Source organism: Thalassophryne amazonica, chromosome 13, assembly GCF_902500255.1.
Source record: "Thalassophryne amazonica chromosome 13, fThaAma1.1, whole genome shotgun sequence".
In the NCBI taxonomy this organism is placed as follows: Eukaryota; Metazoa; Chordata; class Actinopteri; order Batrachoidiformes; family Batrachoididae; genus Thalassophryne; species Thalassophryne amazonica.
The window spans coordinates 19,647,237-19,663,432 of record NC_047115.1 but is presented as its reverse complement, the minus strand read 5'-3'; the positions used below and the strand labels follow the sequence as shown (position 1 = coordinate 19,663,432).

The window sequence follows — 16,196 nt, the reverse complement described above, 5'->3', positions numbered from 1 at the left end:
AATTCTGCTTTTACTCCACCTGTGCTACATGTTTTCTAAAACCTGCTGGTGTGTCATTTATGTTGCTTCAGAAATAGTGAATGAGTCTGAACACAAATTGAGTTTTTCCAGCGGCTTTCCAACAGTGACGTAACCAGTCGTATTTTGGCCACTTGTGGTTGATGAAAGAGTCATAAATAGTGAAGAGAAAAGACAAAGTTGTGTTTTGTTTGGGAGGGCTTTTGAAAAAACAAAACTGGCTCCCCGCATTCCACAAATTTTTACCTTGGAAAAACTTTCAAGGTCAAAATCCTGTTAGAAGTGGCTTTTCATAAGCTAAAATATATTATAAAATATAGATCAAAAGGGATTTTCAATGTTTTTTTTTCCAGAGTTATTTTTATGGAATTTTTCCATATTAGAAAAAACAAAAACAGCTGAATAAACAAACAGGAAAAGAAAACAGGAAAAAAAAACACAGAAAACAAAACTGAACATTCCGGCTCAATTGGCATGTACAAAGCTCAGCAAGTCCATATGGGGCTGGGGTGCAACCTCTAGTTCAAATTAGGCCTCTATACAGTATGGAAGAAATATTTAGGCCAATATAAGTCATAAATGGGTCCCAAATTTTGTGAAACACATCATCTCTCTTGTGCAACTTGCTGGTTAAATAATCCAAAGACACATATTCCAATATGGTTCGATGCCATTGACTTTTGGATGGTGTTTTTTCTGTGATCCAGTTCAAAAGAACACATTTCCGAGCACAAAATGTAAGTATCCTGTAGAGTTGCCTTTGGTGTTTTCCAGGTATAGTGCCATCTGTTATTCCAAGCAGCATAGTCAATGGATTTACAAACTGTAGTAGTAGTAATAGAGAATATTTTATCCAGTTCACATTTAACCATATTCCAGAAGTATTGCAATTTTCTGCAGGACCAATAACAGTGTGTTAGAGTGCCTAGTTCGGTTTTACACTTGAGACATAACGGAGAAAGGTCTGAATTAAATTTATGATGTTGGGAGGGAGAGATATGTGCACGGTGTAGAATTTTAAGTTGTAGAGCTTTAACCTGATTACAAACACTTAACGAGTTAATATTATTCCATGCATTGTCCCAGTCTGTAGGGTTTTTCAATGTTAAAAAGAATCAAATATCTACAAAATCTGGAATATGAATCAGATGCGGGTCTGACTTAGTCTATTCATTCAGAGTGCCAGTTTGCATCTCATTGTCACAAGTGAGAGTGATTGAGGCACTTTTGATTGAGATGTAATGCAAAATGTACATCAAATGGGCTTTTCAATATTAAATTGAAATGTCCACAAAATCCACAATCGAGAAAAGATCCAGATCAAACTTTGTCAGGTGATAGTGAGTGCCAGTCTGCACCTCACTTTCAAATATGAGAGTGACTGGGACACATTAGATTTAGATATAATGTAAAATATACATTAAATGAGGTTTTCCGTGTTAATTTTAAATGCCAACAAAATCTGTAATTTGGATCAGATCTGGATCAAACTTTTGTCAGTCGACAAAAGATGCCATCCTACATAAGGGTCCCAAATATGAAAGAAATTTGATCTTTTTTGACAGGGTTATAAATTTTAGAAAAGTCATTCAATGGTAAAGATAAGGATTTTTCCTGACTTTGCCCTTTGACCCAAGACCTTGAAAATTGAATGACTGCTTGCTTATCAGCATATGAATCTCAGTTAAAAAAAAAAAAAAAAAAATCATAATGATATATGAAAAATTGTGGGCTCCAGGCTGTTCACAAACAGGGGCAATAACATAAACTCTTCCAACTTTGTTGGCGGAGGCAATAATGATTGGAATCACCGTGGCCTTTTAGCTTCATCTTCATTCCTTTGTGACTCACATCTGCTTCTGGATTGGCCTGCATTTATTTGCTTAGATACAAGCAGCTCCTACAGAGGAAGGGAGAGCTGGAGGAGCTGGAGAAAACACTGAAAGAGCAGCAAGAAAAAATGGCTGCAGAAACCCAAAGCCATCGAGCCACAGTTGACCAATGCAAGCTGCTCAAAGAGGAAAATGACAGGTCAGTGCAAACTGCTGTTTTTAAACTGGGAAATTACTACAATGTGTTGCGCTGACGTTTCATGATGCTTGCTTTAAGATCTATGAATGAGATTTTAAACGTTAACATTTCAGCCAGAAACTTTGTATGCAAAGATTTACTGACTTAATAGGATTCAGTTTAGAGAGTAAAGGAACTCTCCCTCTGTGCTCTGAGGTTTTCTGTTCCATTTTATGGCTGTGTGTGCATGTTTAATGCCTGAGAGTTGTGTGTGTGCATGTTTAGTGCATGTGAGTCCTGCCCTGTGAAACCGTTGCCCTTCGCCGCGTCTATATAGAGACGGCATGTTCACGACTCACTGAATAGCTATTGCAGTTCTTTCAAGATGGTTAACAGCAGTTATTTCACAGAAATCTCCCTTAAAACCACATTTAGAAGCTAAAAGTGCCCCTCACCCACAATGTGGTCATGGGTGGGTTTTCCTACATAGAGAGCTGTTAGTTTTGTTAAAACGCTCCAAGTGCAGTTTGTTCCACTCGGGGGGGAGTGGCAGAGGAGGGAATTTTTTTTTTTTTTTTTTTTTTATGTCCTGGCTTGTGGCTCAATTGCAGTGTCTAGTGGAAGAGCAATCATTTATAACTCCTTTAAATCAATTCAGTATTTTGTCATTATTTTGTTCTACATTAAGTGGAATTAATATTTTTATTATAGACACCACTGTTAATCAGTCTGATAATTCATATCTCTGCAACTTTTGAACCCTCTTTAAAATGTAATGTAAGTTTCTACAACGATTGTCCACACAGGGGAGGTGATGGCCTCGTGGTTAAAGCAGTAGGCCAGAGAACCACAGGATCCTTTATTCCCTGTTGTTTCCTGTTAATCTGGAACATTATGAAAGTCGCTTGGGCAAGAATATTAATCCATAAATTGCTCCAGGTGTGCAGTTGAGTGCCTCTCGTGGCAGCACACTGACATGGGCGTGTGTGGATGCGAGGTATTATTGCAAAGCACTTTGGATAGAAGTGCTACATTAATGCATAATAATAATAATTATTATTATTATTATTATTATACAGTAGTGTTCAGAATAATAGTAGTGCTATGTGACTAAAAAGATTAATCCAGGTTTTGAGTATATTTCTTATTGTTACATGGGAAACAAGGTACCAGTAGATTCAGTAGATTCTCACAAATCCAACAAGACCAAGCATTCATGATATGCACACTCTTAAGGCTATGAAATTGGGCTATTAGTAAAAAAAAAAAAAAAAAAAAAAAAAAAGTAGAAAAGGGGGTGTTCACAATAATAGTAGTGTGGCATTCAGTCAGTGAGTTCGTCAATTTTGTGGAACAAACAGGTGTGAATCAGGTGTCCCCTATGTAAGGATGAAACCAGCACCTGTTGAACATGCTTTTCTCTTTGAAAGCCTGAGGAAAATGGGACGTTCAAGACATTGTTCAGAAGAACAGCGTAGTTTGATTAAAAAGTTGATTGGAGAGGGGAAAACGTATACGCAGGTGCAAAAAATTATAGACTGTTCATCTACAATGATCTCCAATGCTTTAAAATGGACAAAAAAAAACAGAGACGCGTGGAAGAAAATGGAAAACAACCATCAAAATGGATAGAAGAATAACCAGAATGGCAAAGCCTCACCCATTGATCAGCTCCAGGATGATCAAAGACAGTCTGGAGTTACCTGTAAGTGCTGTGACAGTTAGAAGACACCTGTGTGAAGCTAATTTATTTGCAAGAATCCCCCGCAAAGTTCCTCTGTTAAATAAATGACGTGCAGAAGAGGTTACAATTTGCCAAAGAACACATCAACTGGCCTAAAGAGAAATGGAGGGATATTTTGTGGACTGATGAGAGTAAAACTGTTCTTTTTGGGTCCAAAAAGACACATCCATCATCAAAGACAGTTTGTGAGATGACCCCCAAACTCTGAATTCAAGCCACAGTTCACAGTGAAGACAGTGAAGCATGGTGGTGCAAGCATCATGATATGGGCATGTTTCTCCTACTATGGTGTTGGGCCTATATATCGCATACCAGGTATCATGGATCAGTTTAGATATGTCAAAATACTTGAAGAGGTCATGTTGCCTTATGCTGAAGAGGACATGCCCTTGAAATGGGTGTTTCAACAAGACAATGACCCCAAGCACACTAGTAAACAAGCAAAATCTTGGTTCCAAACCAACAAAATTAATGTTTTGGAATGGCCTGCCCAATCCACGGACCTAAATCCAATTGAGAACTTGTGGGGTGACATCAGAAAAGCTGTTTCTGAAGCAAAACCAAGAAATGTGAATGAATTGTGGAATGTTGTTAAAGAATCTTGGAGTGGAATAACAGCTGAAAGGTGCCACAAGTTGGTTGACTCCATGCCGCGCAGATGTGAAGAAATCATGAAAAACTGGTTATACAACTAAATACTAGTTTAGTGATTCACAGGATTGCTAAAAAAGCAGTTTGAACATAATAGTTTTGAGTTTGTAGCGTCAGCAGCAGATGCTACTATTATTGTGAACACCCCCTTTTCTACTTTTTTTTTTTGTTTGTTTGCTAATAGCCCAATTTCATAGCCTTAAGAGTGTGCATATCATGAATGCTTGGTCTTGTTGGATTTGTGAGAATCTACTGAATCTACTGGTACCTTGTTTCCCATGTAACAATAAGATATACTCAAAACCTGGATTAATCTTTTTAGTCACATAGCACTACTATTATTCTGAACACTACTGTATATGTGAATCTGCTGTGGTGGATCAGGTGAGCACATTAGGAAAACATCAATCAGATGGATGTGCATCTTCTTGTATTTAGTGTACATACAGCACGTTACTCGTGTGCACAGTTGTCTCCACACTCAGACTGTCTGCTTGCTCCTTAGACTGAACACTACGTATCAACAGCTGGTGAAGGACAATGAAAGTCTCCAGCTGGACCACAAGAACGTGAAGACCCAGCTGAACAATGCCAAGCTGGAACAGACCAAGCTGGAGGCAGAGTTCTCCAAACTGAAGGAGCAGTACCAGCAATTGGACATCACCTCCACCAAGCTGACCAACCAGTGTGAGGTGAGGCCACAGCCTTCATAAACCCATCATTTGCTAATGTAAAATTCACTGACGTGTTGGACTATCTGCTCACACCATGCCATTGTCTTTGTGTCGTAGCTTGCTGAGTGAACTGTGTTTGATGTATTTTATCCCCTCTGATGTGTGATGTTCCACCTCTTTAACATGTCTCTGTCAGCTGTTGAGCCAGTTGAAAGGAAACCTGGAGGAGGAGAATCGTCACCTGCTGGACCAGATCCAGACTCTGATGCTGCAGAATCGCACGCTGCTGGAGCAGAACATGGAGAGCAAAGACCTGTTCCACGTAGAACAGAGACAGTACATGTAAATACACATAACTACCTGTAGTTATGTATAACTACCTGTTAGTGTAGTGAGTACCTGTTTAACATGGAGAGCAGGAAAATTTATCTACGTCTCTTTCCATAAAATTTAAGTATTGCAAAAAAAAAAAAAAAAAAAAGTTTAAATGGAAAACAATTTGTTTGGATTCATATCTGGATGGTTGCACATTCACACTTAATCATGAAGCTGTTTTTATTGCTTCTGCCACCATCAGAGACAAGCTGAATGAGCTCAGGAGGCAGAAAGAGAAGCTGGAGGAGAAAATCATGGATCAGTACAAGTTCTATGACCCGTCGCCTCCGCGCAGGTACAAATGCAGCTTTACTGACACAGATGTTTGTTTTTGTTTTATTCCTTTCTTTCGTTTTCTTTAAAGCTACATTGTGTAGAATTTAGGGGTTTCCAGAAGCTAAGAATGAGCCCTTCATATCTACGTGGGAGCGGCCCAGTCATGGAGGCCGCATGATACAGTAAACCACCAAAGAAGTGAAAACGTGAAGAGAACCAATATCAACTGGTGCCATAATGCATTCTGTGACCTCACCATTAGATCGCACTAAATCCTTCACACTGTAGCTTTAAGGTTGATGAAATGTTTATAATGGTGATAACCAGAGTTGGTGCTTATTGTCAAATATGCTGCGAAAAATGATGTTTGTAGTCTGACTGAATATGGGCAAAGCCAAAAAACACTCAGGAATAGATCCATTTAAAAATTAATGGCCTGGAACACTATTAACAGCTGTATATACAGCAGGATTGTTTTTTCCCCTCAGTGTTGCTGACAGTTACAGCTGGTTCACGCCTGAAATAAATTCAGTTATAGATCATTAGCACTTTAGTTTATTAATTTCATTTTAGAATGTCTTAATTTCAGTTGTTTTTCTTCCATCCCCTTGTAGCTCTGACCTGCTCTTAGTTTTTTTTTTTTTTTTTTTGCGCTTTCGCCCTCTGCAGACGTGGTAACTGGATCACTCTGAAGATGAGGAAGCTGATCAAGCCCAAGAGCCGGGAGCGGATGCGCTCTCTCACATTGACGCCGTCTCGCTCAGAACTCTGTGACGGGTTCCTGGCCTTGGACAGCCACGACAGTTCATCCATAGGCTCAGGGTCCAACTCGCTGGACGACCCGCTCACGCACAAGAGGAGCACCAGTGAGTACACAAACACGACCTGCCACCCGCTCGGACAGCAAGCTGAGATTCAAAATCAGCTGATAGGTTTCATCCACGGCTGATGTGAAAATCTAAATGTTGGTTTGTGATGTGATGCAACAGAAAACGGATATTTCCTTTACAGTTCTGTGTCGCAGGAAATCTGTACTCACACCTGTTGATTCTTCACAGTCGTGCATAAAATATTTCACAGTTAACATGTGAAGTTTTGCTTTATGCCTGATACATTTTCAGACATGTTATACAACCTCTGGCAAAAATGATGGAATCACCGGCCTCGGAGGATGTTCATTCAGTTGTTTAATTTTGTAGGAGAAAAAAAAGCAGATTACAGAGATGACACAAAACTAAAGTCATTTCAAATGGCAACTTTCTGGCTTTAAGAAACACTATAAGAAATCAGGAAAAAAAAATTGTGGCAGTCAGTAACGGTTGCTTTTTTAGACCAAGCAGAGGGAAAAAAAATATGGAATCACTCAATTCTGAGGAAAAAAATATGGAATCATGAAAAACAAAAGAACGCTCCAACACATCACTAGTATTTTGTTGCACCACCTCTGGCTTTTATAACAGCTTGCAATCTCTGAGGCATGGACTTAATGAGTGACAAACAGTACTCTTCATCAATCTGGCTCCAACTTTCTCTGATTGCTGTTGCCAGATCAGCTTTGCAGGTTGGAGCCTTGTCATGGACCATTTTCTTCAACTTCCACCAAAGATTTTCAATTGGATTAAGATCCGGACTATTTGCAGGCCATGACATTGACCCTATGTGTCTTTTTGCAAGGAATGTTTTCACAGTTTTTGCTCTATGGCAAGATGCATTATCATCTTGAAAAATGATTTCATCATCCCCAAACATCCTTTCAATCGATGGGATAAGAAAAGTGTCCAAAATATCAACGTAAACATGTGCATTTATTGATGATGTAATGACAGCCATCTCCCCAGTGCCTTTACCTGACATGCAGCCCCATATCATCAATGACTGTGGAAATGTACATGTTCTCTTCAGGCAGTCATCTTTATAAATCTCATTGGAACGGCACCAAACAAAAGTTTCAGCATCATCACTGTGCCCAATGCAGATTCGAGATTCATCACTGAATATGACTTTCATCCAGTCATCCACAATCCACGATTGCTTTTCCTTAGCCCATTGTAACCTTGTTTTTTTTCTGTTTAGGTGTTAATGATGGCTTTCGTTTAGCTTTTCTGTAGGTAAATCCCATTTCCTTTAGGCGGTTTCTTACAGTTCAGTCACAGACGTTGACTCAAGTTTCTTCCCATTCGTTCCTCATTTGTTTTGTTGTGCATTTTTGATTTTTGAGACATATTGCTTTAAGTTTTCTGTCTTGACGCTTTGATGTCTTCCTTGGTCTACCAGTATGTTTGCCTTTAACAACCTTCCCATGTTTGTATTTGGTCCAGAGTTTAGACACAGCTGACTGTGAACAACCAACATCTTTTGCAACATTGCGTTTACCCTCTTTTAAGAGTTTGATAATCCTCTCCTTTGTTTCAATTGTCATCTCTCATGTTGGAGCCATGATTCATGTCAGTCCACTTGGTGCAACATCTCTCCAAGGTGTGATCACTCCTTTTTACATGCAGACTAATGAGCAGATCTGATTTGATGCAGGTGTTAGTTTTGGGGATGAAAATTTACAGGGTGATTCCATAATTTATTCCTCAGAATTGAGTGAGTCCATATTTTTTTTCCCTCTGCTTGGTCTAAGAAAGTAACCGTTACTGACTGACTGACAATTATTTTTCCTGTTTTTGTATAGTGTTTCTTAAAGCCAAAAAGTTGCCATTTGAAATGACTTTAGTTTTGTGTCATGTCTGTGATCTGCTTTTTTTTCTACAAAATTAAACAACTGAATGAACATCCTCCGAGGCCAGTGATTCCATAATTATTGCCAGGGGTTGTACATGCATACAGAAACTCCCAAAACAGTTGTCTCAGTTTGTATTGTTTGTGTGCCGGCTGAGTTTCTGATCGGATCTTTTCTTCCCTAACTGCTCCTTTGCTTCTCTCTCGAACTCTCTCTCAAAGGGAGGAGAGGGCAGCAGGCCCAAGTGCAGGGTTCCACCAATGGTATGCTGCAGATGGGAAGGGTGGGCGGGGCTTCTGACCCGATTGTCATGTCTCACGGGGCATGTTTTTGTGAGTCCATTGTCTGTGTCAAATCAGCTGCTTTAGAGGATACAGAGGAGCTGCACAACACCACTGTACATCTGTTTCAAAATGGCATTTTCAGTGTCTGAGCATCTAATTTCTCACCAACGCAGACGGGGGATAATCCAAAATGTCCACGACACACTTCCTGTGTTCTCAGAAAAACCACATTCAGTTCTGACACTGAGTTATGGAGGGGGTTTTTTTTTTGGTAGATTTAGTTCTTGGTGGGTTTTAAATTTTGCCCTTCGACGTGAACACAGCGCTGCAGTCAGGAGGCTGATTTGTGCAGTTCACCTGTAACAACAAAGAAAAATCCTCTGTAGCATCTTAGCTATTTAAAGATGCAATGACCTGTTTGTACACTTGAAGCAAAAATACATTAACAGAAGAAGAAAATAAGGCAACAAGTTTTAACATATTTATCTCAGTCTGATTTATAATACCTCAGATTTATTTATTTTTTAAAAGTGGTGGTGTGGGGTTTGAGGGGGGTATTGTAAAATATAAACCCAGAATTAAGTCACTAAAAAAAAAAAAAAAAAAGGGAAATGTAAATCTTGAGTGGAGAACAACCAGCTTTGGAAAGTTACGAGATAATTACAATCATTTTATATCTTTAAGACAGGATTTTTCCAAGTTAGGGGCCATACGGGGCACATTTTATACAGGGGCTAAATACGTATATGTCCAACCACCGTCCATGGTTCCCTGTTCAGGAAGGTGCGTACATTTCACCAGTCATTACTTTACCTTTGGCTTCAGTTTCAGATTTGAGGAAAGCCGCATCATCGAATATATTTTTGCAAATTGTTCATTGTTCAAACACCTTGTGTACTTTTAAGAAGTGTTGGAAAAAAAATACTCTTTGCAGTTTTAAATGGCGGGGGCCCCGCTCCTACTTCAAGTTCAAATGAAGTGTCACAAAAAAAGTTGCTAAACTTACACAGAGCTTTGATTTAAATTCCTGAAGAATGCAAACTAAACATGAGTGTAAATGTACATACACAGGAAACTGTCAGTCATAAATACATCAGTTAGTCTGCATCATTAAACAGGAGCTGCTTTATTCTCTATATGCTCTTGACCTGACCTTTGACCTTTTCACTCCTCGATTGTACCCTTTAATATTCTTCATCCTCTGTGTCTCATGAAGGTGTCATAAGTTTTGTTTTCATGTCCTAAATGTGATTTATTTTTTTAATTCTTGTAATTTATGATGTCACTCATGACCATTTGTGCGTGCGTGCGTGCGTGCGTGTGTGTGCATGCACGCAGTATTTGATAAGTGCATGTGTAACATTGCATGATGCATCACAATACTTAATTGTCTCTCCACCTTTGAAAAAATAATTTTATGCTAAATTGGAGGAAATGGAGGCAACAGAAATGATTTTAATATTTTGAATAAAAACAAACGAACGAAATATCTGATGAAGTAAATAAATGTAGGAAAGTTTTAATAGGCTTCACATACACAAATGTAAATGTGCAGAAGTTAAGTTTGTTTTTCTTCTTAGCGTTATCATGGATAATAAACTTTTTGCAGTATGTATTCTGAGTACATTGTTGGACTAGTTCTTTAAAAAATGAAGTGTTATGTAGTTTTGTTTATGGTGTAGTCTGTCTGTCCAGAGCTGTGCAGGGGTTCAATGTCATCTCTGTGTCTATCCTTTTTTTTTTTTTTGGACAAATGTTAACCACATCCCTCTGTTCTGCCCTCCTTTTGTCTTCTTTTCCTCCACCCCTCCTCTGGCTTGTTCTGTCTATCTCTCGTCCTCGTCCGTCTGTCCGTCTGTGGCTGTGCTCCAACAGCTTTAAAAAAATTGCCTTTCATGAGGAACCGATCCAAGGACAAAGACAAGGCCAAGGCCATCTACCGGCGCTCCATGTGTAAGATGAGACTCTGTCCGCCTCTTCTCATCGCCACACTAGGAGAAACAGAGGAGGAGCGGTCACTGATGATCCTGCACACGCTCGCTCTAAACTTTTATATATAGTTGGGATTATTTTTCCAGCAGATATTTAAAGTGACAGTTGATTATTTAGGCCTGTCGCGATAACTACCACATCGACATAATAACACAGTCATTTTGCTGGCCTCGATACGTCACCAACGTTTCAGCAAGTTATGCTGCTTTTCTCCCTCTGTCTCCTGCTTCCTGCAGGAGGTGGGGTCAGCCCCGCTTCCTGTCCACAACAGCAAACCAGCCGGTTGAAGAGAAGCCACTACATTATTCTGGCCAGGATGTTTGGAACAATAAATTAAAGTTTTTCTTCCAAAATACGAGCCTAGTGTTTTTAAATATGTATACAGTGGTGTTTTATGAGATGCCTTCATTTGCGCAAAATCAAACAAACTTAAATTTGATATTATATCGAAGGCAGTCTGATGCAACACGTCATAACACGTTAACAAAACAATGCACTGCACAGTAAATTCATCAAACAGGAATGGCAGATGTAATCCAATTCCAAAACGTTTAATGAAAAAATAAACAAAGTTTACATTTCCACTTTGTCTGTTCTAAATTGTCTGACGGAGCTCAGCTCTCCACCTGCTCTGTATCTCTCAAAATTAAAGTTACTGTATGCAAGTTTTGAACATTGATGCAAATGCTGTATCCATCCAATATTAATGTTTGTAACCTTTTAAGCATTATTTATTAATTATGCGTAACATCAAATGGCATGAAATGTAATACTAAATAATGAAAAATGACATTTACACCTTATTTAACGTTACTTAAAATGGCTGAAGTTGTGGGTCTTAGTAGTTTTTTTTTTTTTTTTTTTTTAACCATTACAAATCTTGAATTATTTGAATTGTGGATTTTATTCCACTTCACATAGTGCCATTGATGTCAGAGACGGCCCATCATATGGAGAAAATGGCCCATTATTTCTGGCACTGAGGGCCAATTAGCCACCCTTTTGATATATGAATCACAGATTTAGGATATTTTATTTTTTTCACATTTCATTTCCAATGAATATTATTGAGAATTAAAAGTTCATTTCTCTTTGAAAATATGTACTTGCATTTTTAAGCTGAGTTGTTAAACACTGGCATAAAATGATGTTGATGCTGATGATGTCATGATATTATCATTTATCCTGATATTTTCGGAGGCAATATATTGTCTAGCAGATTTTGCTATCGTGACAGGCCTATGAATGTCTGACTTGGACTTTATTAACAGACGTTTGGAACATCAGTCCATATCTTCATCAGTGACCTCTCCTTAGCATTTTTTTTTTTTCCTAATAGATGAATCCGTCACCACCTCCTTCCTGCGCCTGCCGCCTCCACTCCCTCTTGTAGCTACACCTGCTTCTTTTTTCTCTTTTCTTCACATCTCACTGTTAACAGCTGACTATAGAACAAAAATCTAACTACCTGTGTCAGTAAACTAATGTGATATTGTAATGAAATTGAATGAATAATGACAAAAAAGTGGTGTGAGTCAGTTTTGTTTTTTCCTTCCTTTTATTCTGAGTTTCATCTGTTGAACTTATTTCCGCAGTGAGAATCAGTACGTGATGAGCGACTGATCGGGCGGCTTTGTCCCAAGGTGTTATTTAGTTTGTGTAGAATTAGTGAAAGGTTGTGTGGATGTTTGAGAGACTGTGTTTGCTTTCCTCCCATATTTGACTGCAGCATGTGTCTATAACATTCACTGCCATTGTGATCGCCGCCGCTGCCCCTCCTCACCACGGACACCATGAAGTGGAACCATTTGGCTTTATCTGATGTTTTTTTTTTTTTTTGTCTTTTGGTTTTCTGGTGCCTCTGCAGGCTGCGTTTTAGAGTTTATTCTGCTGACATGGGCTTGCCTCGCTCTGCACGGCACCGCTGCCGCAGCTCTGCAAGCTTTCATGCTGCTCTGCCACTGCACAAAGGCCACGCCCTCTTAAAGTGACAGTGTGATCTGAAGAAGTGTCTGGTTCAGTGACAGAGCAGCTGATTTTATTAAAATACTGTTTTTTATGTTAAATTTATCATCAAATAAAAAGTAGCATTTATTCAATTTTTATCAAGTCTTCATAAATATGTAATGTTCTCCGTTACCTTCCGTTTTTACTTGGTGTGCAGCTGGTTGGTGTTTATGAAGATGTACTCAGTAGAAGCACTGAAGCGCATGAGAAAACATTTGTTTAACTGGAGCTAGTTTGCGTACTAAAGTGATTTGACTGAGGATACAAAATAAAAAAAAAAAAGTTATAAATCTGGCAGCAGAAAGCTGGATCATAGCTTAAGTTGATTAAAAAATTGTAATAAATGCTTGACATTCCCATTTTCCGTCCTTCTCTCCATATGACACTTCAGCCATGAATGATCTGCTGCAGAGCATGGCGGTGGCAGGGGGTCCTGGCGCTCAGTGGGCAGGCAGCAGCGAAAACCTGAACCCCACTGAAGGTGGGGATGCTGGCATGACAGGCGCCAGCCGGCGCAGTGGGCAGCGCATGAAGGAGCTCGCCTTTTCCACAAATGCCATCAACTGTGCCACCCTCACCCTGCCCACTGCAGGTCATAGCCGAGCCAAGCACCGGCTTCAGGTCAAAGGTTAGGGTGTTTTCCTCCTGTTTTATGGATGACAGCTAAGGTCCTGTGTCCATGTGGCATTTTTTTTCTGGCAGAAAAGCACTGTGGGGAATGCTTAATACCAGCTTCATGTTAGTGCTTTCATAAAAGGAAAAAGCATTCCTTGTAGAATGTGTATATGACAGTAATAGATGGATAATGACTAGCATATCATGTGATGGTGATAAAACCACTCGCCCTCAGCTGGAAAATTTTTCATTCTACTATCACAGATATGTTTTTTTTTTTTCATTCTATTTTTTTCTGTTGTGATACATTTTTATAACAAAGCAATGACAACAAAAAAGCTTCTCCTGCCCTTAGGGTGGCAAGTTTTAAGATGCTCCATTTATGTCACAGCAACTTACTGAAATGTTAATTATATTTTCAGCTTAAAGTGCTCAGAGTATCCACTCAAAAAAGGCAAAGCATTCAGAAAGGCATGGGTGCACCTGCATATGCTCCGTTCTCATTTCATTCATTAATTTTTACCTGGGTCTGGGTCGCGCTGGCAGTCACCACAGCAGCTCATCCTTGGGCAAGCCCTCCAACTCTTACTGGTGATCCTGAGGCATTTCCAAACGAGCTGGGAAATGTAATCCCTCCAGTGTGTCCAGGGAATTTCCCAGGCCTTCTCGCAGTTGAACATGGAACTCCTCCCTATTGAGAGGAGACATCCTCTGACCATCTCCTCCCTAAAGTCACACCTTATCATGGTGGAGGGGTTTGTGGGCTCCAGTGATGCTGGGAGCTGTGTTGTCTGGAACATTAGCTGCTGGTAGGGCCAACATTGGCAAATTGGTCCCAGGTGAGGAGATGGATAAAATGCAGTTTAAAAAAAACAAAAAGACCCTTCATGATTGACACAATAAAGGATCAAGTCACCTCACCCTCCAGGTGAGGTGACTCCGTGGGTGGGGGTTGCAGCTGATCACCTAGTGGCTGGGTCTTCAGCCATGGGGCTTGGTTGGGCTCAGCCCGAAGAAACAACATGGTTAGTAAGTCCCTTCAGCTGCTCCTTTGTTTTCACTCGGGGTCGCCACAGCAGATCCGAAGTGGATCTGCATGTTTAATTGACAGAAGTTTTATGCCGGATGCCCTTCCTGACACAACTCCACATCACATGGAGAAATGTGGAAGGGAACATTCTGCACTGAAGCCAAGCGCACTAACAACTTGGCCGCCACCCCCTCCTTCAGAAGAAACATGGTGTCAACTCCAAATTTGCTCGCTGCCCACAAGGACAGAATAAAGGGTCTGGTGCTCTGTTCTACGCCCACATGAACTGCCACTCATTCTCATTTAGAAAAATTGAAGAAAGACGCTGCCTGGGGGGGGCTATATGGACATGATCCCTGACCAACATTCTCAGCAGTAAGAATGTTGGTCATCTGACACTAATTTTGCAAATGTTAATACCTGGTATGTTACATTGTACTTTGTAACTCTGTTGCATCTTCATCTTCTGTGTTTCACCAGCAAACGCCTCCTATGAAGATGTTGATGGCTTGTCAGATGAACCCAAGAGTCAAGGTAAGATATTTTTTTGAAATGCTGTCATCACTGCCACAATAAAGATGGAAAAAAAAAACAGCAGATGTTATAATGACAGGATACAAGTGAGAAACTGAACTTATTTCAAATGAAGAATGGAGAAAATAAAACGTGTCATCCTCAGCAGTTGCCTCGTTTCTTGCACTTTGACTCTGATCTAGTTTTAAAAGCAAAGCCACTGTTGGATTGGGTCTATTCCAGGCTTTTTCAGTAGCCAGGCAGCAATTTGTGGGTTCTGTGTCGCTCTAATGCAGATGACCTAGTTTGTTGAACTGCCAGCAATCTACTGACACACATTTCTATCATTTAAGCTTATCTACTGTCATCCATCCACCCCACCCCCCCCGCCCCAATGTTTTCGCTTTCTAGATGCATTTCGTGCCTTTTTCCTGCGAGCAGGTGCAGTATGTGAATAAACCAGTCTGTGATTCCTTGGGTCCCCAGAACATTGCTGTAGAACAGGGATCAGCCAATTTTGTGCTATCGAGAGCCAATAAGCTGCAGGTTTTCATTTTGACCAATCAAATCACCCGGCGATTTCACTGAAGTCCTGCCCTCCCCTTAAAGCGGCATCAACTCCTGCAGACTTTCAGTCCTGGCACACGGGTGTTCCTCTCTGATACAGACTCAGGGACGATTACGGAATCTGCTTTCCCAGAATGCACTCATTAAATCAATCAAAAGCCATTTCACAGCATCTCCTGTGTAACGACTGGAGGACCCAGCCTTTCACTCTCACACCGCAATTATGATTGTTATTATACCTAATGTATAATCCATGAGGCCTTCTAAAGGTTATTAACAAAAATACTACAGCAGCTTCAGCTTCTCGTGACGGTTTGGTCAGTTTTTGAAACTGCGCAGTGAGAGCAGTTATGATTTTTCAGAAGCAGGTTGTGTGTCGTGTGTCGTGTGTGTGTGTGTGTGTGTGTGTGTGTGTGTGTGTGTGTGTGTGTGTGTGTGTGTGTGTGTGTGTGTGTGTGTGTGTGTGTGTGTGTGTGTGTGTGTGTGTGTCTTCTCAGGAGCTTGGGCTGTGTGTCATTCTCCCGTTGAGCTGAGCACTAAGTGCAGAGTCCCCTGTAGCATTTGTAGTAAGTGACAGACTCCTCTGGGCCTCAGCAGATCGTTTATCACCCGTGTCTGGAAGCCCCGTCTCAAATACTTTCACGGTCACCGGACACTGACATAAACACAAACTCCTTTCTCTTTCTCACCCCTCCACTTGGGTTTTAAAGCAGGC

At 40.3% G+C, this 16,196-nt stretch overlaps 1 protein-coding gene across 11 annotated transcripts in view; it reads left to right on the top strand.

Moving 5' to 3' along the window:
• Positions 1-16,196, top strand: part of ccdc88ab (coiled-coil domain containing 88Ab) — a 137,043-nt gene that overhangs the window by 112,582 nt on the left and 8,265 nt on the right. For 7 of the 11 annotated variants that reach the window (XR_004564654.1, XR_004564653.1, XM_034185652.1 and 4 more), the window contains exons 25-33: positions 1,906-2,049; positions 4,929-5,115; positions 5,294-5,439; positions 5,675-5,767; positions 6,418-6,614; positions 8,695-8,736; positions 10,633-10,710; positions 13,148-13,384; positions 14,882-14,935. Coding sequence is in view for 9 of the 11 variants with exons in the window: in XM_034185652.1 (XP_034041543.1) it covers positions 1,906-2,049; positions 4,929-5,115; positions 5,294-5,439; positions 5,675-5,767; positions 6,418-6,614; positions 8,695-8,736; positions 10,633-10,710; positions 13,148-13,384; positions 14,882-14,935 (1,178 nt within the window). In the remaining 2 variants the exon portion in view is untranslated. Of the gene's footprint in view, positions 1-1,905; positions 2,050-4,928; positions 5,116-5,293; positions 5,440-5,674; positions 5,768-6,417; positions 6,615-8,694; positions 8,737-10,632; positions 10,711-13,147; positions 13,385-14,881; positions 14,939-15,963; positions 16,048-16,196 lie in introns of all 11 variants that reach the window. The other 4 variants (XM_034185653.1, XM_034185646.1, XM_034185648.1 and 1 more) reach the window with 4 other exon arrangements.